The sequence below is a fragment of the Hirundo rustica genome, chromosome 1 (assembly GCF_015227805.2).
Source record: "Hirundo rustica isolate bHirRus1 chromosome 1, bHirRus1.pri.v3, whole genome shotgun sequence".
Lineage (NCBI taxonomy): Eukaryota > Metazoa > Chordata > Aves > Passeriformes > Hirundinidae > Hirundo > Hirundo rustica.
Genome location: NC_053450.1, coordinates 121,343,572 through 121,368,774, shown reverse-complemented (window position 1 = coordinate 121,368,774; position 25,203 = coordinate 121,343,572). Strand labels below are relative to the sequence as shown.

The 25,203-nt window shown below is 41.5% G+C and overlaps 1 protein-coding gene across 1 annotated transcript in view; it reads left to right on the top strand.

Moving 5' to 3' along the window:
• The first annotated feature begins 24,327 nt into the window (after positions 1-24,327).
• The window catches only part of CHN2 (chimerin 2), a 158,585-nt gene continuing 157,709 nt past the window's right edge, over positions 24,328-25,203 (top strand). Inside the window, exon 1 of the mRNA XM_040070700.2 lies at positions 24,328-24,479. Within this exon, the coding sequence (XP_039926634.1) occupies positions 24,431-24,479 (49 nt within the window). The 5' untranslated portion in view covers positions 24,328-24,430. The remainder of the gene's footprint in view (positions 24,480-25,203) is intronic.

The following is a 25,203-nucleotide window of genomic DNA, read 5'->3' as shown; positions in this document are numbered from 1 at the left end:
ATGCTGAGGTTTTGGGGGTGGGTTGTTTGTTTTGTAGGGTTTATCTCTGCCAGCCTCTTGCAGGATAACTACCTTGGCAGAGAGCACTCAGAAGAGATTGCTGTTTCAAGCCTTGATCAGTTTGGGGAAACTAGAATAACTTCACTTTTATTCCTTGGAGGCGACCAACCAAACTTAATTTCCTTCCCAAAGAATGAGAGGAAATTAAAAAAAGTGTTTAAAAGGAGTAGAGTATTTGATTAAAACGTTCATGAGGGTCAGTTTTAGTTAAAGCATGCACACACACACACACACACACACAGAAACAGTAATTGTGGTAAAGCTTTCAAGGCATCACCTATTTGACTCATACACTGAAAATTCAATATATTTACCATTTAAAGCACTTCTGTGTACACAACATGATTCACCTGAAGACTTGTTCAGATTTATTCTGCTAACTGAGATGGCTGTGCTGATTCTGACCACAAAAGAAGTGGCTGGGTGAGGAAAGCCCTGGCTTAGGCAGACAGTAGTGGGTAGTTTTTCAGCTGGACAGGGTGTCAATGGGAAGACACAGGCCATTAAGTTTAGTGAGTATGTCATTACAAGGCATACACTGATGGACAGAGATTTTTACACACGATGAATGGAAAGAGAAGAATAAGAAGGGGATAGGCCAACATTGTGTATCCTATTCCCTGAGTAAATATTACTATCTGGGCATCCAGAGTTCCAGAAGCTGATCCTTTCTTTACAAGCTGTTAGAGAACTGGAGAATAGGACATATCCACATCAGCACCTTCATTTAGGCTAAGTGCCACAAGTACTTTGGTTCCCGCTCCTGTCTGTGGGCTGACCAGCCCACAGAATTTTGCAGTGCCAATTCCACAGTAGGCCCTTGGGGCAGTGAAGAGGGAAAGTCATTCAGCTTATTCATAATCTTGTTTCTTCTGGCATCAAGAATTTCATTTGAATTAGTTTCTTAGGATCCTGGCTTCTACTAGATATTTAGAAGTAATTTGGAAAATGTAAGCTCTTTTTAATTTATTGTGAGAGAATAAACCAAAAAAAACTATATTGGGTCAATACAAATTGTAAATCTGATGATTTTGTTTTCTGGAATGTTGTTTTCAGAAAATTTTCAGAGCAGAGTCTCATGTTTCCAAGAATTCCTTTAGAAATTAGTTATTTAACGTCATGTTTGGTAATATTTAAGCCCCGGCACAGTTAATGAACTCTGCTGTTGCCATATGAGCAGTACATTAGGCTATGTCATTGCAGTCTCATTTAATCTCTCACTTTGATTCTTAAATTCTTGCAGCTTCAGAAATTGGCAGTGACGGGGAGCTCCAGATCCCTAGTGAAGGTTAGGCAAGGAGTCTACAAAATGGTTTTAACTGTGCTGCCATTTTCAAAAGAAAGGGTAAGCAAGAGCAGCTGCTCTGGGTGTCCTCTGGGCAGCCTGCAGTCCCTTATCTCTCTGAGCAAAGACTGCTGCTGACTCCTAAGGTTCCACGAGAACTCAGCAAAGCCAGGAGAGCTGTTGTTTCAGACACTGTTATTTAATCATCCAAGGTAGGAAAATGCATCACAGATCTGAGACAAGAATCTGCTGCTGTGCTTACTTTGCTTTGCCTAATGGTCTATCATGTCATTCTGTTTTATCTCCGTCTCAAGATGGTATGAGGAATCCTCTAGGCACCCTTTATCTAATACCTCCTGCAGAACAAATTGCTTTCACTTCTTTAAGTTGTTCTCACTTTCACTGTGATACAGCAGAGGAAAAGAAAGTTTATTATTTACAAGAAGAAATAGATAATATGCCCTCCTGGCAACACTGAAGGAGAAGCAGAAAATTTTCATAAACTCAGTTCTAAAAGTCTAGATCTGAAATTACACATTGCAACTCCAGAAAAGCCTCCCTACAGAATTTGTATTTATGTCCACAAACTGTTGCTATTTGGGATTGTGCAGCTCTCAGGTAGAGATCTAAGACTACTTTTCCATGATAACACAAGCTAATTCTGAATTTTAAAAGCAGAACTTCTAAAAATTTGATGCCACAATTTCCAAACAACTGGAAATGAGAAGAAGAAAAAATAAGCAAAGACTGAGAAGCGTAGAGCAGCTGGAAAGTTGCCTGATGGAAAACGATTTGGGGATGCTGATTGGCAGCACCTGGACACGAGCCACTGTGTGCCCAGGTGGCCAAGAAGGCCAGTGGCATCCTGGCTTGCATCAGGAACAGTGTGGCCAGCAGGACCTGGGTAGTGATTGTCCCCCTGTCACTTGGCACTGGTGAGGCCGCACTTCAAATCCTGTGTTCTGTTTGGGGCCTCTAACTAGAAGAAAGACATTGAGGTGCTGGAGAACGTCCAGAGAAGGGCAGCAGAGCTGCGGAAGGGTGTGGAGCACAAGCCTTATGGGGAGCAGCTGAGGGGACTGGGGGTGTTAAACTGGAGAAAAGAAGGCTGAGGGGGGATCTTCTCTCTACAGATACTTGAAAGGAGGTTGTGGCAAGGTAGGGCATGGTCTTTTCTCCCAGGTAACAAGTGACAGGACAACAGGAAATGGCCCTAAGTTGCATCGGATGAAATTTAGATTGGGTATTAGGAAAAAAATTCTTCATGGAATGGGTTGTCTAGCATTGGAACAGGCTGCCCAGGGAAACAGTGGAGTTATCATATCTAGAGGTATTTAAAATATGTGTAGATGTGGCACTTTGGGACATGGTTTATTGGTGGACTTGGCAATGTTGGGTTAGTGGCTGGACGCAATGATCTTAAAGATCTTTTCCAACCTAAATGGTTCTTTGATTCAATGACTCAAGCTATTTAGGTCAGAGGTCTTTTTCGTCTGTATATACAGTGTCTTACAAAGCACTGCTCAGGAGCTTGAGAGAGTGGGAAGAATACTGAAGGAAGATTTTAGCTAGATAAACTCTCCCAGGAAAAACCTTGTGGACTTGGTAACAAAAAACATTTTTCAAATGCATGTTGGTTTCAAAGGAATATTCACCTAGTACAGCAAAATAAGCTCCATCATTTTGTCACTATTGAAGTAAAGGGAAAAAAACCCCTTAATTCTAAACATAATTTCATCTAAACCTGAAACAGTTTTTCTAACTGTTGAACAACTTCTACCAAATGAAAGAAAACATATATTTTATGGATTTTGGCTTAAGGTGTTATTCCAACAAAGAATAGATAGTAAACCTTCCCTGAGGTCTTCTGACATGAGATTTTGCAAATGAAAAAAAGGCAGGATTTTCTAAGTTCATTTATATTTCTACAGGGATTAAAATAGAACAACATAACAAAAGGATGTCAGGCCCTGTAGAAGGTTCAGCATTTTCACAGCTCGGGGTTTGGGAAAAGGTAGTCCACAGATGGATGTAGTTCCACAACACCACATGCTCATATCTGGCAATAAAAACTGAAACCTGCTATTCATTTGAAGACAGGATCTGTGGCGAGGTACAGCTGTTTGTTTGAGCTACAACAATGAAAAATAAACCAGTTAACCAACAGCACAAGTTTGCACCCACATCCTAAACATGTCCATTCAAGGCTTTAATTGCATTTATAACACAGACCAGAAAATATGCTACAGGAGGGCTGGAACAAAAAAACCCCAGCTTCTGTGACTAAGAGAAAACAGACATGTGTGTGCTAAATCAAACAGCCAAGAAAACTGTGTGAGGTTGGAAAATATGAGAAGAAAGGTAGCAACAGCCTGAAAATAATATTAATATGGCTCTGTGAATAACTGATAGTCTTCTGGAGATTGTCTGAATCCTAGGGAGAAAGACAAAGAAAAGGTATTTTTTTTATTGCTGAAATGAAAATCTGAAAGAACTATTTGGTTACCAAGGTCACTTGGTGGTTTTGGACACAGGATAGTCCATTCAGCCTCAACCCTTTTGGAACTGAGTCAAGAGAAACAATCTAAAGAAAGGGCTGGAGTCAGAAAGTTGCTTGGGCTGTTTAAATGACTCATTAGCTAGAACTCTCAGCCAGCAGAAGAGATTACCAGATTTTATTGATTCTCCCACTTTCAGAGGCTGAAATTAGTACCTCTTGTTCCCCAGGAGAGATCTGTTCTAATTTTCCTGTCTGTATGAAAGGGCTGCAACAGGCAGCTCCATGCTCTAAAATAGTTTACCAGACAGTATTTGAGTGAGAAAACAGAAGTTAAAGTGTTCTTTCTCAAGTCCATGAAGCAAAGAGACATCCCAAGGAAAACAAAGAAATAGAAAAACTTCTACACTCATCTATAACTCCAGTTTACTGAAAATCTTCACAACTTTACAAAATATTGTAGATAGAGACTCATTCATACAAAGGCTGAACTGTATTCCAAGCAAAGCTGTTTCCTTCATGTTGCTCTTTATAGATTATGCTATAGGCCTAAACAGGTCAGACAAGGGCCTTGGTTAATCAGTGGATTAATTTGGGTTCAGCAATTACGCTGGGAGAGAGATGCTCTGTGTTTCACAAGCTATTGCAGTATTCATTTGGACAGTAAAGGCTGTATTAAAAGTAAGTTGGTGGTTACACCTACAGATATTTCTCAATCATACAAAGATTATAAGATTACATGGTTCCATTGATATGCCTTTCTATTTTTTGCCTTAAAGAAAACATTGCAGGAAAAAGCAGCTTAATTGCATCCTCCCTAAAATCTGAGACAAAGTGGCAGTTTGCTTCTGTATCTGGATTAGTGGAAGTGATTCATTTGAAGATGATACTGTCTGTTCAGTAAGCATTGTTCCCTCCCTGATTTCTTTACAAGGCAGGAATCAATGCTCCATTCACCAGGTCAAAACACTACAATTTAACTTGTGAGCACATTCTGATTTTCTGACATCACCGGTCCCAGACTTCTCTGAAAAGTTACTTCATGCAAATCAGCCCCATCCCTTACCACTGGCTTAATGCTAATTGCACAGGCCATGGGAAGAAAACACTTAAGAGCAAATCCTTGTGCTAGCACTTCTTGCAGCACATCAGCAAGGAATCAAAGCTGGGAATCCGTTTCCTGGAATTTCAGACTAAACCTTTAAGAAATACCCACTTTCTCACTGAGGTTCTCAGACTAATTAAGCTGACCCACTGTTCTTGCAAAAGCTTGCTTCTGTACAGTTAATGCCATTTGAAAATTAGCTGATATTAAGGGAATTTGACAGCAATAGCAACCTGCTGCGTTCCTCTTGAGCACAGTCCAAAGATATACCCTCTGGTCAGCGTGATCAGTAAGATGTCATTATCTCACAGCTATGCTGCAGAACCATTAGTCTACATTGTTGCCTCTCTCCTGGAGTAGCTGCAGGTGATATGAATGAATACTACCAGTTAGTATCAGTTATTATGATCGCATAACAAAATCATACATGGAAGGGTGGGTGTTGGGATTTTTTAACCCAGTCACTTACTTCCACATTATTAGAACGATGAAGTCACAATTTTGTTGCAAAAATACGTGTTAAAATTCCTAGGAAATTAATCTCTTTTTAGATGCTGAAGAAAATGATAGTGTGCAATAAAACAACTGGTTTTTTCTTCTGATAAATCCATGTGAAAACACACTGTATGACAGAGCCAAGTATTTAGCATTCTAGGCCAGACTCCTCAAATCAGAGCAGCTACTTGCTACTCTGCTGCCTGGGTAATCCATTAAGCAGTCTTAATCTGACAAATGAAGGACAACGGCATTTTAGTAATGGGCTTCCTATTTGCTTGGGAAGCCTGCAAAGGGGCTCTGAGCACTGTCACTCTCACCACAGCCCAGAGGAAGGCACAGAGCTCTCCCTCCCTGGGCTCCCTGTGCTGGGTGTGCAGGACAAGAGCAGCAGGTCTGGCGGAGCTGTGCTTCCCCATGTGCTGGGAGCAGCGTGCTGCGTGGCTCGGCTGCACACCAGGATCCAGCTATGGCTCTTCACTGTGCCTTGGCTCCCAGAAACACCAACCTGGCAGCGGGACTCTCTTGCACCGGCAAGGCTAAAATCCATTTATCCTGCTGATTTCAGGTAGGGTGTTAGTCACTCTGCCAGGACTGTTGCCAACCCTCAGGCATTCTGCTGCAGGATTTCCCCCAAGGCTGACTTTTAGATTGTATGTTGGTCCAGTGCTTATTTTTGTTCTTATAAGCATTTTTAAAATTCCTCCCGAGCTCAGCATGTTGATATCCGATGAAAAGCAGGTAGTCAGGAGGCAATTTAAAGGCCTCTTGCCTAGCTGGGCTGTGCTGCTATAATTCTTCTGCAAGTAAAGGAGATGTATCAGAAAATAATGCAAACACTTTTGCAGCAGTATGAGAAGCACATTAGTTCCACTCACACAAAATCAATCAGTCTTCAGCAAACAGACCACCCATCACTGTCAGTTTTTCAATGGATTTCAAGAAGGCAACAGTTAGCAGGAAGGCTCCAGTCTTAAAAACACAAATTATAGACTAGACAACCAGGGTGACCCAGGGACATTTCTGATATAAAATACCAGTAAGCCACTTCTTGAATATTCTTTATTTAATCCTCATCCTGCAGTGTTTCAGTCATCACTCTGCATTTTGCTGGGTGCAACAATCTGAAAAACCTGAGATTTTTTTTTTTTTCATGGCCTCTGCTTTTTTGGAGGCTGGGGTGGATGGGAGGCTTTCATATCCACACCTGTGGAAGGACTAGCTGAAAACACAGGAGGACACAGAGAAATGGATGAATGCACCAAATCAGAAATCAGCTGCAGTACCTTGTTGGATCAACACAACTCGTACAGCTCACTCCTTTTAATCCATTTGACCCCTGCTGCAACCTTTTGACTTTAAAAAAAAAAAAAAAAAGTTGAAGCAAGGTGTTTCTGCTGAAGATGTTAATTTTTTATAAAGTTAAGGCCCTAATGCAAAGTGAGGGAAACAAGTGGAATTCACATGAAAATGGGAGCCTTTGATTCATTGCTCTGCCTAAAGACAAGTTTTCTGACATGGGTAGAGTGTGTGTCTAATATGTCAGCTAGATATTTTTCCAGCGTGGTGTTCATGCGTTGCCTGTGTTTCAACCATCTGGTGAGCATATTAATTCCTTCAGAAAAGGGAGAGACGGCGGCAGGCACGGCAGAGATTTGCGCAGTTTACATTACGGCTTTACACCCAACCGTGAGGTCGCAGCACCGCGCCCCGGGAGCAGAGCTTGGCAGCAACCACCAGCACGTCAGAGGAGACCAGACACAACCCTCGCACTCACAGGGACCACATTTCTTCCTCTCTTGGCAATTGACAGAGATTTCTGAGAGCACAAACATGAGGATAATAACCATGAGCAGACTGTCTGTGGGAGGTGCCATCAAGGCTCTTGGAAGTGCTACCACAGTGCACCAGTCTGGTTCAATCACTATTTTCACAACATAGCAGGAGCAAGACACAGGAAATTGTGTGAAAGGAGTAACAGCGTGGAGAGGACACTAAAACCTACTTTAACACTGGTTAGGGAAAACTAACACAAATAAATGCTGGCAAGCTGTAACCAGCAGGGTGGAAGATCTGCTTTCAGAAAACAGGCAGGAAAGGTGTGAGGGAACGTAACTTCCTTTTATAATTGTTGGTTCTCCTACCTTGGCATGAAAAGAAAGCACACAGATTTTATCCTCTGACAGACTCCAGGTCACTGGAACAAAACACTTCCTTTAATTTTAAGCACAACTGCTAAGCAAAATTTTTCTACTCCTACAAGAGGTGATGGTAGGTAAACTTTCCCCTTGTCAGCTCTGAGGTGCTCTCAGAGGAATTTATCAGTTAGTGTGGCTGGGAATCATGCAATGCCAGTCTCCTTTTGGAAATGGACATTTCTGTCCTCCTTTGATAATTTCATTTAAAGCTTTACGTGAGGCAGAACGGTCAGTCCCCTAGTTCCTGTCATCTGTGTTTCTCCATTCTTTTCCACTGTTGCAGCTTAGAATGTTTAACCGGTTGAGCCAGTTCAGGTACAAAGGAAGGTGTATCTAAAATCCTTCGCCGTGGTTTGTCATTACTTAAAGCAATTTTTGGTTTTGGCAGTGTCATCTTTAAGCCATCAGAAATTTGACCCCATTTCATTTCCTCCAGCAGAAGTCTTCCTGAGGAGTGCAAACCAAAATATTATTAAGATAGCAGGGAATGGACATTGGGCATAGACTCTATGCACAAGCCTTTATATTTTCAAAGCTTTACATTTAAAGTTGGCTATTTTCACTGTTGGTTTTGTGATTATACAGAGGGTATAGGAAGACACCCTGAGCAATATGTTTCATGAGAACTTCTGCAAAGGTGAAGAGGATAAGAACTCTGCATCCAAAACTGTTCTAACTTTACAGCAAATCTCAAGATAAGGACGAGCCACGACATTCATGTCAAAGTTGTTTCTCAGGAAGTAAATAAAAGCAGAGATCTTGCAAGAAGCTGGTTTAAGGAACTTGAGATTTTCTTATCTTTTACCTACAAATAACCAGCTCACTGAGGAGTCTTTGGTTTTTCATAGGAATGGCAGACTAGTAGCTTCTAAAATGAAAGTTCTGTCAAGAGTGGATGTGACACAATGAAAAATGGGAAGGCATGCTGCACTGCCATCATTTCACAGCTCTGACATAAATGCTGTTTTATTCACTTCCATCCACAATCCTAAATAATACAAAGGATACAGCTTAGAGAAACTAAATTTCTATATAATTAAATCCACAACCGTGGAATTTGATACTGCACTCAAAACCAACTTTTTCATTTATTTTTCTGGGAAAAAGCAGAGTATGAAATTTCATCACATATGTTTGTTCCTGCAAATATAGTACTATAATTAAAGAAGGATCTTGTGGTTAAGATGTGACTAAAAGACAGCAGTGGCAGAGGCTGTGTACAGCTGCTCTACAGTTTACAGAGGTTCTGGTCTGAGTCTGCAGAACGAGGATAATTTAATCATAACATAAAGTAGACAGGACAATGAGTATTAAAATACACCTGCAGAAATAATGCATAACTGTGCTTTATACCAAATGCAAACTAAGAGCAAGTGGCCATATTTTATTTTCTTGAAAATGCATTTTACACATTTTAATGAATACTAAAAGCATCAAGAAATTCAAGGCACCGCACTGGGACTTGATCTATGAGGTGTTTTGTTTCTTTCCTGTAGTGTTAACTAGAGAAGTTTATAGTATCACTAATAGATAACTAATGCATTTAGATGGTTGAACCCTCATGTTTCAGTATGTGCTCAATAATCAGAAGGCTAATATCATCTCTGAACACATTTCAACTGTACTTAATGCAATTAACTGGGTTTTAGCAGAACAGAATTGTAAATCCAAGCATACCTACTGGACAGAAAGTATAGATTAACCTCAGTTCGGGGGGAAAAGTGATAATTCCTTCCTGCATAATATATTTTTTCATGTAGGCCTCTTATTTTAACAGCTTTAACCAGAGTAATTCCATGTTACTCACATGGACATCAGCAACAGTGAATCAAGAACTGCAAATTAGAATTTTATTAGCCATAGCAAGGTTAACAAGCAATCTTTCAGTGTAATACTTCAGTGTCTTTTACTTTTGCATTTTATATGACAGAGACTCTTGATACCCTCATGAAAGACAGAAATTATTCACCCTTAGTGGTCACTAACAATGCATGTGGCCAATTGGTCTTGAATAAAGAAGCCACAGGGGCAAAAAGTCATCAAAAATATCACAAACACAACTGCACAGATTTGCATCCCCGTCAGAAACCTGATAGCCTTACGTAATTAAATTATTGTATAATTCTGCAGCAAAATCTCCTGACTAGCTAGAAACTAAAGTCGCAATAACCAAAAATATTCTTCCTCTGAGGCAACGGATGATATTTGCTCTTATGTGTTAATCTGTTAGAAAAAACAAGTCTTCATTTAAAAGTGCATTGACTACTGCTTGTAGGGGCTTGAGCTACATGTGTGATATTTGTTATCAGCTTGTGAAACATATCCAATATGATAGTGAGAATTCCAGAGAAAATAGCTAAGCAATAATTAAATCAATATGCTTTCAAGATGCCAATACGGCTGTGTGTTTCTAGAGCATAGATCACCCTTCCACTCCTGTGCAAAGCTCTAAATCTCTACTTTGAGCTTGCACCCACTTTTCTTTACTGGAGAAGTCATTCTGGACAGTCATTCTTTAAAAGAAAGAGTTTATCAGTCCACTGACATTTTAGAACTGTTCACTTTCTACAAAGTAGCAGGATTTCTCTCTGAAAAATATTTTGAGACAGTGATCTTAATGGAGGGACTCCATGCCAGCAACAACTTAACTGGTGTGTTGTCTTCCAGACTGGTTCCAATACATCTTTATGGTAAGCTCATTTGCACAATGTTTTTTCTCAGGACAGACTAAGAGGCAATGTGCCCCGCCTTGAGTTTGTAATAGATTTGCATTCTGGGATTTATTTGAAAAGCTTATTCAACAATAACTTTGGTTGGAAAGATTTATTTGGCTTCTATTTTATTTTGAATGCTAAAAATGCTAGAATTTTTCTGTTAAAGAAAACTTAAGATTCCCTTATTCATTCTTCCATTACAATAGTACAAAGAAAAGCAACAGGGAGATGGGACTCCAGTGATGGTGTGACCATAACTCAAGTGGAGAGAAGGAAGTACCTTCTCCCACCACACATACCCAGGCCTAGGAGCTTTTTGACCCAGGGAGCTTCAGAAGACCTAGAGAGTACCTGAGAAAGCCCGTAACAATTTCTATTGCAATGGCATTGAATTGGCCAAGACTGTTTAATTTCCTCAACTCCAAATATCTCAGCTACTGCAGGATCCTGTTTCACTGTACATGGCACATACCCCTAAAAAAAACAATTTAAATAAGACTGTGTGTAAGATATCATCCCTCTGTAATACTGAGACCATCACAGGGCAATTGCCTTCAACAAAATACAGTAAAGAGAATAAATCAGTTAAGTAAATCAAATGCATAATTTTAATCAAGCAGACTAAAATTTGTAAATCAGATTTTATTCTCTGAGCTGGAGCTTAATAGGATGGAAGATTTAGAAGAGCATCCAATTTTTTTTAAGCTCTGGGTAGGAGCTTCATCTGCTGATGGGATTCAGTTGCAGCAGAGCAGAATCAGCTTCTCTCTCTAAAATAGATACCTATTACCTGAATGGCAGCTGAGTGGCTCTTTGAGATCCACACAGGTGACATGGACAAAATCCTGACTTACTGTAATGGAACATAAGTCACTGAGACATCTAGATGTCTAAATTCAGGTGTCCTCATATTGTGGATGCCTCACCACGGGGGGAATTGAATGGTTCACAGCAAGTCTTCTTGAGTCACAACTTTGCAAACTAAAGCATTCAAGGACCTAGAAGGTATTTCAAACCCCAGTTAAGTTGTTTTATTGATTAACCCGTGATAAAACGTTACCCTGCTTTTTCTGAGTTTTTTATAGCCTTTTGAATTTTCATAAAATGGAGTCAGATCTTTAGTTACTGCACAATATTAAGAGCAGTTTTCTACCTTTTACCCACATATGTAACATAAACAAATCCTTTGTTTTTCATTCTCTGTCCTTTGTTTGCATATTTCTAACCTGAAAACAATTGTAACTGACAGCTGGTTTGACCATTCGGCTGAGGGGTGAGAACTCCAAGAAGTCAATGTTTGGCCAGACCCAAAAATGTATATAAAGTAAGAAATAAACAAGGAGGCTCTCTCTCCGCCCCAGACTCAGCTTTGAGCTGGCATGGAGGAACCTCTCCACCCTGCGAAACCTCTCTCTCCGTGTGACTGCTTTGCGAATCAAGGTAATAAAAACAAATATCACAAACTGTAGTTTTTACTTTCCACCATATTTTGAGATCCATTATTGCAGTTAGAAAGAAAAACTGAGACAAAATCTGAAAAGCAAGTGCAACTAGACATCAAAAGATTGCACCTTGTTTCAAGGTCATAAAGATATTCTGTGGTATAGTGAGCTTAAAATACAAAAAGCAAAATCCCAAAGTTTAGGAGAGTTCTGAGAAAAAATTAGAGTCTAAATGGTTCTTGAATTGCCGTGAAAAACTACTGTCTATGTAACTGAAGACTAAAATAAATAATACTGAAAAAATAGTGCTGAATCTGAATTTTGATAAATTATTTCTTATACATCTTCATCTCTGTTAATTTGATCACCAGTTTTTATATAATTATACTGGCTTAATTGCTGGATCAGGTAACTTCAATGAGTCCTGTCTCTTGACTCTGTCAATGGCATTGGTACGAGCTCTTTAGACTTCTTCATTTTTCTTAACGGTGGCTTAAAGCTGAGTTCACACAGGTTTTATTCCGTAGGGTTCTGTCAAATTATTTTCGAAAAGTGTATCTACAACGAGAGGTTCATAATACTATGGGAACCCTTAGTCTCTCAAGCTGCAGACATTCCCCCACCTCATAGCACTTCTGAGACAGTTAGGCAGGCATTAATGACACGCTATTCTTCTTCCATTTGCAGCTGCACCTCCACTGCTGTCCTAGGAAGTTATAAGCTTCATCATTCTCTGCTACTGAGAGATCCATAGGGGATGCAGCTTCTTAGAAACTGGTCCAATTTATTTGATGCCATCAGCCCTCGAGGAATAGCCTTTAAGACTGAGTTGAATGTTAATGATCAGCATTGCATGTTCTAAAAATGGTGAAAGTTCTATGGAACAGTCTCTGTAGCTATTTCTTAGATGCAATGTCAAGGATAAATATTAATAGGTCTTCTATAAATATAATAATTTGCCCTGTAAAAAAAAAACACTTCAAAGAGTATAAAATCCTTCCCAGCATCTTACATATACCAAATCATGCACAATAATGATTCCCTGTAAAATGATGGTATTAAATTGTATCTCAAATTCGTGTCAGTGAAAATTAACTTTGTGTTTTTCACTTACAGGAAAATGAGTTGAGACAGTCCCGCAACTGGCTGTGACAGAAACATTTGTCTTCCAATGTTTGTAAATAAGAAAAAAGAAAATAAGAATTGATTGATAAAAAAATGACTGGAAAAGAGGTTGGCCATTTATTAGTATGAAGAAACTACTATCACAAATCTAGTCTGAATAATGCACCATATTGGGAGAGAAGGGTTTACATACAGCCCAAGGATGAAACCAAGTTCTGACTGAAGTTTTTGACAACTACTTTCTGATTCTAAAAGGAGTAGGATAAGTGTTACCCTGGTTTTTCTGAGTTTCTTTATTAGCCTTTTGATTTTCATAAATGGAATCAGATCTTTTAGTTACTGTAGAATATTAGAGCAGTTTTTCTACCTTTCCCACAGAAGTAATATAAACAAATCCTTTGTTTTTCATTCTCTGTCTTTTGTTTGCACATTTCTAACCTGAAAACAATTGTAACTGACAATTCGTCTAGCCACTGAGGCTGAGGGGTGGAAACCCCAAAAAGCCAATCTTCTGCTAGACCCACAAATGTATAAAAGTAAAAGAATAAACAAAGGGGTCTCTTCTCTCTGCTCTTTCAGCTGGGAGCTGGATCAGAAGAACCTCTGCGAAAATCTCTTGTCTGCGTGTGATTTCTTTGTGTGTCGCGGTGACAGGATAAGGTCTTTTTTCAAGAGGCAAAATATTGTAAGATTCAACTAGTAACTAATGTTCCCTATTTCCAATACCCTGAGAACAACAGTATGTGAGTTGATTTTAACATGTGGGAAGAACATTTAATTTTATCAGAAGGAAACAATGAAGAAACTAATTTATTCTCCACATGTGTGCGTAACCCCCATCGATATTAATAAGAGTTAAGCAGCCTATGGAGAGGAAAATAGGGCTCCAGATGAGGCAAAATGTTTTAAGAAAATTATGTGCAGCATTCTAATGACCACAAAAATTATGTCTTTTTCTATATCAGTGTAGAAAGAAAAATTGCTTCATATCCAGCCAGTCATGAAATGTCTCTGGCTTTCCCAAGGCTGTGTGTATGTGAGCAGTGGAACACACGCACACAGAAACACACAGACGCAGACACACACTCACAGATGTGTGTATGGATGGTATCTCACAGACACACAAGCACATCCCTCTCAGTTGTTGCCTTTTTCCAGCCGGGGTGATCCACGGCACAGGGTTGTTTGAAATTCCACTGCTCTTCCTACTGGCTGCTCTTCACAGCTAGGGGTAAAAGAAGGAAAATTTTGCTTAATTCATTATCTTTTTTAAAGTGAGTGTTTAAAGTGCTGTCAGAGGTAGCCAACACGGCCAATAAAGTCTGGTGAAAAACTTTCTTTGCCTTATGCTACGTTTGACTGTAATTCTACAAACTTTGGTGAGTGTGGAGGGTTAATCTTGATTGACCGTGGGCAAATTTCCTCAGTTTCCTATTGGCACTCCTGAAATGGGATGCACTTTGACTTAATCTGTAACATTTGTACCAGTCACTTCCATTTTCTTTTCAAGATGAACTGTGATATAAGAGGTTGATCTTTAGCAAGTCATTCCATCTAATTATTCATTCTTGGGAGGCATTTCCTTCTGAAGACATGAAAATACTTTGCTATTTCTATGGTAGAGCTCTTTCTCTTAATTTTCTGAACTTTATGAGAACACAGTGATCCTTATGCTCTGCTCAATGGAACCTCTGCTAAATGGAACCTCTGCAGACCCTGAAAGGGTTATCCTTTTACTGGTGTTCACAGCAGAATTTTAACTGAATGCCGTTCAACCATCTTTTCACAGCTTTCCCTGGGGAACTGCCTGGGCCTTGAAATCCCGCACTGCATGTTCTCTGTAGCCAAGAACTTGCAAACCTGAACCAAATCATCCTCAACACTTTTACAGCCCCCATTCTGCCCAGCTAAGTTTATGACATGTTAATGTTATTTGCACACAGACACTTATTTATGACTCTTTTACATAGTTTTCATCCAATTTTATCTTTAATTTATTGTGCAATTTTAGAATCACATTCTTTGAAGTGCTTACTTTTGATAAAATTCCTTAGAATTTGCATTTCACATAATGTTTTTGCATGCTTCAAAATGTCAGAATAATAATGAGAGCAGGACTTCAAAGGTTTTGTTTCCTTTTTTACATCTGTGGAATTAAAGACAGGTTGGGTATAGGTACCTCTGTTTACTTTCCTTTTGAATCATAGACAATAAGATCTTCAGTCACTGATAAAAGCTCATTTGTACTCCGAATGTTTTCCTGTCCACTTCAGCTGATTTTACATAACGTGAAAAATGTCTATTCAATATTCAGTTAATTATGTAGCAAATGGAGTAAGCCAAAGAATTAGCTTAATCAAGCATTCTCTTTTCCTTAGAAATAAAACCCAAACAAACCAATCCAACCAGGGGAAACAAACAAACAAACAAAACAAAACAAAACAAAACAAAACAAAACAAAAGATAAGAGCTATGACGGTATTGCAGATAGATTTGACTATCAGGAGTCATTCATACCCTTCATTTACTTTGTCACCTTTTTCCATTTTACATCTTAGACAGTGATGTAACAAATTTCTACTTATGGTACAGGCTATATTTATTTATTTATTTATAGATATAAAAATATTTATGGTTTATACTTTTGACAAGCTTTTCATTAAAAGGTTTCCCCAGTTGTGATTTTACCCTTATAGGTACAGATCATATATAAATATATATATTTATAGCAAACTACTCACGGAATAGAATTATTCTTTACTACCTACTCATCAAAATGTTTCCTCGGCTGAGCTTTTATCCTTGAAGTCCAAATATGCATCACTCCATCACCCCCTTCAGATCACAAATAGTAGGATTAGAAACACAGAAATTCTGCACTGGGACCAAGACCTGACCTTCCCCTCAAAGTCAGGGAGGGTTGTCACATACTTAAATGGTCCCGACTTAGGAAATTAAAAGAGGCCAACAGCTCAAATTGTTGTAGTTCCTATTGCTCACTGTCTCTACTCATCTATAGTTCTGTATCATCTGCATACAAGATAACTTTATCTGTTTCTGAATGAAAGACAAACCTGATCCTCTTTTTCTTATAAATATTTGGTCTGGATGCTTAAAACTACAGCAAAGCCTCTCAGGCAGAAGATAAATGACTGGGAAAAGTTAACTAAAGAAGCAAGGTAATCCACAATGCCATATCTTAAAATGAAGTTGAACTCACTAAAATCTAGGTTTCGCCAGGATCATAGTTCAATACTTCAGATCTGCAGAACATGCTGGATATTTACACATTTCTCACAAACCCCTTAGAGCTCAAAATCCCATTTCTAACCTTCTTCGTGACTGAGAAATTATAAGAAGAAATTTGCTGGTAAACCTCCTGTTACCTTGTGACTGCCCTTGGTGGAATGGTACGAAGCAGGCGCATGGGGGTTTTATTGCTTGAAAGGATGTACTTTCATTTATAACTGCAACAAAAACTCTCCATTTTTGACTAGGAACGTTTGTCTCTCCTGGTTTATTTCCTCCTCCCTCTACTGCATAAAAATACATATTGACACTACCTTGTGGCATTGCAATTTTTACTGTGGTGCATTATAGTTTTTGAAGTAACAGTAATTTTTATGATACGTGGTAGCTTAAAGGGAAAAGTAGTATCCAGCAGGGAAATGAAGGGTGAAACACTGGCCTCTTTGAAGTCAGTGAGAAAAACTATTACTGCCTTCAGTAGAAGCAAGGTTTTGGTGCAAGCATTCAGGGAGAAACATGAAGCTGTGTATTGATTTTATCTCCTAGGCAAAACGGTAGAGAAGTGAAGAGAAATGCGTTCATCTGGAATCTAGGATGGTTAATGTCAGTAGGCCTTTAGGAAATTGTGTTACATAGATGAATGGTATGTTGGTCCAATGAAACATCCAAAATATCTACATTTGACCTATAAGCCTATAAACAAAGAATAGCGAACCCAACTGCAAAACCCAGTATAGCCTGTAAGGTTTCTGTTTACATATGTAAAACAGAGCATCCAAATCTGAACATATTTAAGAATAAAACAGCCAGCTTGAGGCTTCTCCAGTCTATATTAGTAAATTGCAAAGTATATGCAATTACATCTAGACAGTGCTTTATAAAGGAGCAGTAAACATTTATAAATAAAACCCATATTAATATGAGAGTTCTCCGCAAGTAGCTGCCCCTCTCTAATTTAAGATATTTGTAGCTAATTAAGGGAATATGGTATCACAGTTAAACAGGGGAAATATTGAGATAAATAATGCATGAATATCTGAAGTAAATAACTTCTAAATAGATACTCTGACTAATTTATCTTTTGACAAAAAATGAGAAAAGCTTTGGTTTTGCTATAGTCTGATGAACACGGTTTTCGGTTCTGTAGCTGAAATAGAACTTACTTTGGACAACAGCTGGTTTAATTTCTGAAGGCTCACAACACACAACTTAGGTAACAAAACATACAGGTCTACCACTATTTGTGAATGTAGAGTATCTGAATATGTTGTTGCATTGAACAGTTCCCAAATCCATCAGCCAAAATGTATTCAGTATCAAGAAATAGTGAGAATGCTGAAATAGCAAATAAATTCATTAATTAAATCTTAGTAGGTTTGCATATAATTCACATTCATACAAGGAAAAGATGAGAGTTAAAGTGGCTCTGTTCTGAACCCCAGTCTTGTTTCTTAATGAAAGAGTAAATCTGAAGCTTTGATATCTCTGCTTTGTCATGGTAATTGGGAAGCTGTGAATTCAGCATGATGACTTTACTGCAGGTTGAAGAGATGAACTATGAGGAAAAGAATTTATTTAAATGTCAGTCTAGATAAAAGGCCAAAGGTTAATAAAAGCCATGCATTGTACATCATGGAGTTTAAGTGTGATGTACTTGAAAAAATTCTATATGGAAATCTCAGTTAATGCCCATTAGGCCCATACTTCAGATTGAGTTTGTTAATACATAATAACATAAGAATTAGAATATTCATAAAAGGAGACTGATTATTGTTGTTAAGTTCATCAAAATTGTTTCTATTCTTGTTCTTTTCACTCCTTCACCTATGTTGGAGTGCAGTTGCTTCCAATAATTATAGAGATTGAGAGTAGCTCGTATACAAACATGACCTTCACAGTAAATAGGGATGCATTCTGTTCAGAGAATGGCAGTACAGAAACATGGAGAAAAGTCCTCGTTTCCTGCATGTGCAGGACTTGTTTGATACTAGTTGCCTGGACCAACAAAAGGTTTCACTGTCCAAAATCATCAGTGTCTATGGTTCAGTAAAAAAAATTAGACATATGTTTAAATATTTAGTAGCTTTGTGTACCCCCTCTGGAAAAATTTAAATGAAACACTGTCCAAAGCAAGAGTGTAATCATGATGCAAAAGAGAACTATACTGCAAATACTCGTGACTTTCAAATTCTGTTCTCTAAGGCAAAGTATTTGCAACTTGCTGGTTGTTATCAAGAAAGGAAAAGCATATTGAAGTTCAATTTCACCTGAACTGCTTCTGTACAACTTACGTTTTTATAATAAAGTCTAATGGCAGTTACATAATTGACTAGTAATTTCAAAATCTTTATCAGTTTCCAATTACAGCTTTAGAGCTCCACAATAAAAAAACTTTGAAAACAAAATGACAAGGAAATTCTCTACTCCAGCGAACTCCCTATCTGAGATTTAATTAAAATAGGATGTATGAGACAGGAAGAAAGTGGAAAGACAAATAGGATGGATGTTCATAAATTAGTCATAGCAGCAGCTTTAGCACTCACAAATGAGGACCATCCCATTTGCTGTATGTTTTTTTTCAGAGTTAATAAAATTCAATAGATGCCTCTAGTTTGTTCACCAATTGAAGGTGCAGAGCTAAAAATTGCACCAGGCATTAGGGGTCTCAAGCCTTCCTCTTTGGAGTACAAGGAAAAAGGGAGAAATCACAGAGAGTCTTGAACTACACCACCACCTGCTGTTGCAATCATTATGACTCACATAATTTATTCATACCCAAATACAGTGTGCATCTGCTATTTATTGATATTTTGGTTTATTTTTCTTATTATAGCTTCTGCTTATATTGAATGAAGTTTCCAAGTACTGTGGAGAGTATATAAATGTGGATTATATATTGCTTATAAAGGCCTTTCCCTTCCACAGCATCAAAGAATGAAAAATGCATTTCCTCCCTTTCCAGTTAAGCAATATAAACATCAAAGGAAGGATTAGCATTTTAGGTCTTTGCACTCTAAATCTTTGTGTCATATATCTTGCTGTCTTGCCCAGAACATTTGTATTTCTATACCTGTTACATAACCAGAACAGTGGGCCAACCATCTTTACTTTCCCCTTATTTGCATAATTAATTAAATTCCAACATTTTTGCCAAACTATCTACACTCACACTGAAACAACAACTGCCACTTTTCAGGCTGAAATAAATTCATTACCTATGATTCAAACTGCTGTTTTCCCTGCCAGGTGAAAGTTTACGGCACACAGTCAGCCCCTGCTCCTCTGACATCATAACCCGGCCGTCAAATACTGCGGATTATGGCAGATTCCATAAATTTCATAATCCCAGGTGCCGTGGCTGCAAAACCAGAATCCTTGAGGATTGTGCTCCAGCCACCTACAGGGGCTTGGCTGCCAGAAGGCCACACAAACCTTGGCTGTCCTATGGGATGGAGAGGGCTTGAGGCTGAGGGGACTCAAGATGTGCTGATTTCAATCCAGATTCTTTTAGGAGGGCTCTTATGAAATGGCTCCTGCCTAACGGAGACTTCAACACCTTAAAGATAGCAATATAAAAGATTGTCTGCCTTGGATTAATTTCTTTCAGATGAAGTAATCCAGGCTGGTACAGAGATTCATGTTACTGCAGGCCCTATCTAGCGACCCCTTTTTTTCCTCATCATATTTGTGTTTTAAATCTCTTTTTCTGCAGCAGGAAGCATTCTGCCAAGTCAGTAGAATGAAGGAAATTCTCTGCAGAAGTCTTTGCCTCTACTGTGAAAGTGCCTACTATGTCTAAAGTTGAACGAGAGGAAACCAGGATGTTAAACATGTGGATACTTAGCTATGCAATAATCCATTTGGTCAATAGGGAAAAATCTGGCATCTTGAAGGAAAGCAGCACAGCTCTGCCTGCTTTCCATTATTTGTTATTTCTAGGTTTTCAGTCCGCTGTACAGAAGGGTGACTTTCTGCTCGCTTCCATCACATGGCAACATTAACAACTATTTGTCAGCTAGGATTTGTCTTCACAAAGTCACTGCAAGCTAGCTATGACAGTGATGACCATGCAGGTGGTCTTTCTCATCTGCAGAGCCTTTGTTTTGAAATAAAGACACAAGTCAGTAAACACCAGTTGGCTGGGGAACCAAGGCCACTCCAAAGTTCACTCCACAGCACAAAAGCAGCACAGACATGCCCTCGGCTGTCAAAGTCACTATTTTGCACTGATGGCCCTCCAAATGCATGTCCTCACCCTGCCTATGCTTGCAATTTTACCAAAATACATTTTTCCACCAGTTTGCATGACAATGAAATGATGCATGTACCTACACAGCAACAGGTTTGAAAATACACTATGAAAGAAAGTTACTTTCTAATTTAATTTTACTTATTTTTGTGTTTGATTCAACAGTTCTTGGGCTGCAAGACTTAACTATTTGCTGTAATTCCATGGTGTTCACTCAGTTTTGTTTATTGGAGAATAAAATGTGTGTGAGCTCTAGCTTGAATAGAAGTCTTACCATGCTGAGATACGAGAGTAGATAATTAGGCTACAGAAAAAATCTAACCCATTGAAAGTTTGGAGAAACCTTTTAGGTGTTTTCTGAGATTTTTTTTCTTTCTTTTTTTTAGCAGCAATGGGTTTGGGTTCCATGAATGTTCCAGTTATTACTTGGAGCTTCCCATATCTATTAGTGTTTGGAATACAATGGCCACTTCCACAGCGATTCAAATGTTACTTCAAATATCATGTTGCTAGTTGAGCTCCAGCATTAGGCAGGCGCTCACTTCTTTGGAATTTTGCTATGGACTGACTTTGTTAATTCTTCAACAAACTTTTAAATCTCTTTAAAAAAATTAAAAAAAACCAAAAAAACAAAAAAAAAAAAACAAAAAAAAACCCAAAAAACCAAAAAAACAAAAAACCAGTCCTAAGAAATAAATACTGAAACTCTGTCAGTAAAAACTATATTGAACTAATCTAGAAGCAAGGAAATCTTCAAGGAATCTTCCCCAGGAAAAGCTTTCAGATCTTTCTCATGCTTAATGCAAAGCATACAGTTTAGTATTTTTCCTTTGCAACTCACTGCTAATGTCAAGTGCAGTGTTCTAAGATCGTAATACACAGGGAAATGTGATTTTTCTGAGTTTCTCAAAACTTTTGGAAGTTGTGACTTCTCATTAAAGTGCAGATAACATGGAAGCAGGCACTAAATTTAGTTCTATAGGGAGGGTAAAGTAGAAGATTTTTATCAGAGTTACATGAAGCATACACTTATGGAAAACCCAGGAATAGTTTACATCAGAGTTTACCATTTAAATTTATTCTTTATACTACGTATTTATATCATTAGCAATGGATATGTTGGGGCTCTGCCAAATTAGACTAGGGCAGAATCCGTCCACAGTTTCTGTAAAATGGAACTGAGATTTGATTGCATTGTCCTTACTTTGCACTTTTTACACATAACAAGGCTACTTTTGTGTCATTTAAATTTGCTTCCCCTTTGATGTAGTAATTTCCCCTCTAGTTTCATGGCTTTTATGTTCTTTGCTTGTAACAAGAAAAAGGCCATCCTGTCTTGAAATGTGAGTTTCTTTTAATCGAAATGCATTTTACTTAACTTTATTGATTTACCTTTCAGTGTTGTAAAAACTGAGATTACACAACCTCATACCTGCTGTTACCACAAAAATTATCAACAATTGCCTGTTGATAATTCCAAAGGTAAACACACTCATCATCAGACATGTTCATACTCACTGGTTTTGGATAGAAAATACTCCATTTTCAATTACTTGAATATCTAGAGTAATCATTCTTTGAAGAAATTGCTCTCTTGATTTATCCAGATATATGGGTGGAAAGATAATTTAAAATTAGTTAAGGAAATTCTTTTTTGTCTGCCAAGTCTCAGCAGAATGAGGGTGTTTTCTCCCTTGCAGGTTATTTGCTCCCTGTCCCTGCAGATTCTGTCAGTGTTGTTAACACCAGTTTTCGCCAATTATATGAGACCAGTTTTCGCCAATTATATACAACTCCAAGAGTTGCTGGAGAGACATGAGGGTAAAGAGAGTGCTATATTATGGAGGGGAATATGAAGACATAGCAGATACTGGAAAGAGAAACGACCATGTAGGATACAAGTGAATCCCATTTGACTATTTGAAACATCACATACTCTGCAAGTAACAATTTACTAGGGCAGTCTTGGTGTTTACTGTATTATTGCAGTATTTTCCTACACCCCAGGTATCAGCTTGGTTTTATGACGTATCTGCCTTTCCCATTTTGTCCTTAAAATCCGTTCTTCAAAACGCGTGACACGAAATATTTGGCCAAAGACCAAAAAGCAGTGACACGCCTGACCTGCTTTTATGTCCGTACGTGGCAATTTACAGATTAATAGGAGTTAGCGCTAAAGCCTGGTTTAAAGCTCGTTCCTTCTCACACGGAGCGAGCCGTCATTGCAAAATAAAACCCGGAGAAGCCAGCTGGCCTCGGCCGCGTTGCCAGCGCTGCCGCAGGAGCCCCGCGGGGGAAGCGGGACCCGGGGCCCGGCTGCCGCGACGGCGGGCACCGCTGCCTCTGCCTCTGCCTCTGCAGCCGCTAGAGGGGACTCGGGACCCGTTTTCCCGAGGAAAAAACGGGAACCGGCTGCAGGTTCTAGGGAGCCCGGGCTGCAGTTTGGCTCCGCGAGAAAAGGGAAGCGGCTGGGCGCGGGTTACAGAGCGGGCAGGACATTTGCACGCTGGTTTGGGACGCGGAGTAGCTGGGTGGGTAGGGCTTCTATTGCCAAAGAAACTTTAATGCGCTTCCTCGCTCCCAAAGTAACTTTGTGTTAGAGACTCTCTGTTACGAAACATGGAAGGCTTTCATAAATTATCGTCATAGCAAATAGGTTTTAAGCTTCTTACAGATCCCGTGCCAGCAAGACTGTGTGTCATGCCACTCGGGTGCCCACCTTCCTGTAGCCTTCCCACCCTCCTTTTATAAAGTGAGATGGAAGCCTTGGCTGGCTCTAAAACACTGGAAAAGGGAACGAGAAGGGCAGTCGACAGGAGGAAGCCTCCAAGTGATGCTTTCTCGGCTCTTCTTCTTTCCCACTTGCACACTAAGACACAGGGTTGCGGACGCGGCTGGTCAGCCAGACCCTCCATGCCCCCGCTGGATGCTGGCAGCCGCCCCCCGTGTACCCCCAGAGCCCCCGGGCCGGGAGCGCTGCGGGGAGGGCAAACCCAAACTGCGGCCGGGCCGGGGCCCTGCACTCGCTATGCACCTGGCAGGGCAAAACCCCGTGTTGGTGTCGGCCTGGTTTTTTGGTTTTTATTAAGAAAAACGGATGTCAGAAGAGAGAGGGGGGAAAAAAAATAAAATGAAAATGAAAAAAAAAGAGAAGGTGGGAGACTGCCTGGAGGGAGGGAAAGCCCCGCGGGAACAGAGGGCAGCCCTCGGGGGCAGGAGACGGACAAAGAGCAGCGAGGGCAAGGGGCGCAGCCCTGCCTCGATTGTAGCGGCGCGGCAGCGGGGGTCCCCGGCGGGCGGGGGGCGGCGGGGGCGCAGCCGAGCGCGGAGCCCACACTGCGGCACCGCCGAGGGGGCGCCGGCCGAGGCGCTCAACAGGCGCTGCCGCCCCGCCGGGACGGGGCCGGCACATGGCAGGAGCCGCGCTCGCCGCCAGCCCCGTGCCAGGCGGCGGCGGCGGCGGCGGCCGGGAAGGGGCTTGGCCGCCGCTCGGCGGGGCTGCCGCGCCGCCGGGGCTCGCCCGAGCGGGACCCACCCTGCCCGCTGGGCCGGGGCCGGCAGCCCGGCCGGCAGCGCCGCCGCTTCCTTTGTGTGCGTGAGGGGAGCTGCGGCGGGTCCCCCCGGCGGGCTGTCAGCGCTGCCCGCGAGGAGGCGGGGAAGGGAAGGGACGGGAAGGGAGGAGGCGAGGGAAGGCGCTGGCAGGGCGGCTCTCGCGTCCCCGTCACAAGGTAAGCCCTGCTCCCCGGGGCGGAGAGAGGCGCTGGAAGCGCCGCGGGGCCCTTTGCCCGACCTGCCGAGCGGCTTCGCCCGGCCCCGGAGAGCGGCCGGCAGCGCCTCGGCGGGTCGCCGCCGCCTCCTGCTCCCCGGCGGCGCGGGGAGCCGAGCGCGGGCTGCGGCGGCGGCTCGGCGCGGAGCGGCTCCGGCACTTTGCGATGGGCTGGCGGCAGCGGCGGCCGGACAGCAGCGGGGGCCGACGCGGGGCTCGCAGATAAGGGGCGAGAAGGAGGGACCATGGCCGCATCCAGTAACTCCAGTTTGTCCGGCTCGTCGGTTTCCTCCGGTAAGTTTCTCCAGCGAGCGCCGCATTTCTCCCTTCCCTCCATTTTAGCAGGGAGCTACCTGTCTGCAGAGCGCCTCGCCGTCCCGCTCGCACGGACCGCCCGGCAGGCGCTCCCCGAGCCCCGGGCGGGCGCGCCCCCGGGGCGGCGGAGCCCCCGCCCGGGCTCGGCTATCCCTCAGGCGCCACCGAAGGGGGAAGCCGGGATGGGGGAAGCGCGGCGGGGCCCGGTTCGCCTCCCCGCCGCGCCTTTGTGTGGGGCGAGCGAGAGGGGAGCCCCGCGGCGGGCTCCCTCGCTGGAGGAGCATCATTCCTCCCGGCTCGGGAAGGGGCGCGCCCGGCGTGTTACCGGGAGCTCCCGCCGCGGGGCTTGGCCTGAGGAGGGCATTGGAAGAGCGAGGCGCATCCCCTGCCGCGCTCCCCGCCGTACGGGACCCGGCCCCGCATCGCGCCCCGGCGCGTCGCGGTGCTCTGGGGCGGGCGGGGGTTGCCAGGCGTGCCACTTGGTGGGGGTTGTGGCACACCTCGCGTTTTCAGTACTTCTGCACGACTGGGAACAATTAAATATCCGATCCAGATTTAAAAATGCTCCAGGTGACGGACTGCCCCAGGGTTTCGGCCGCGGGTGTGAGGAGCTTGTGCCTGCACTGGGTTTTGCCGCTTACTATGAGGGGCTGGCTGCGCTGCAGATCCGCAGGAAAGCAGAAAAGTTACGGTGCGTTTTTAA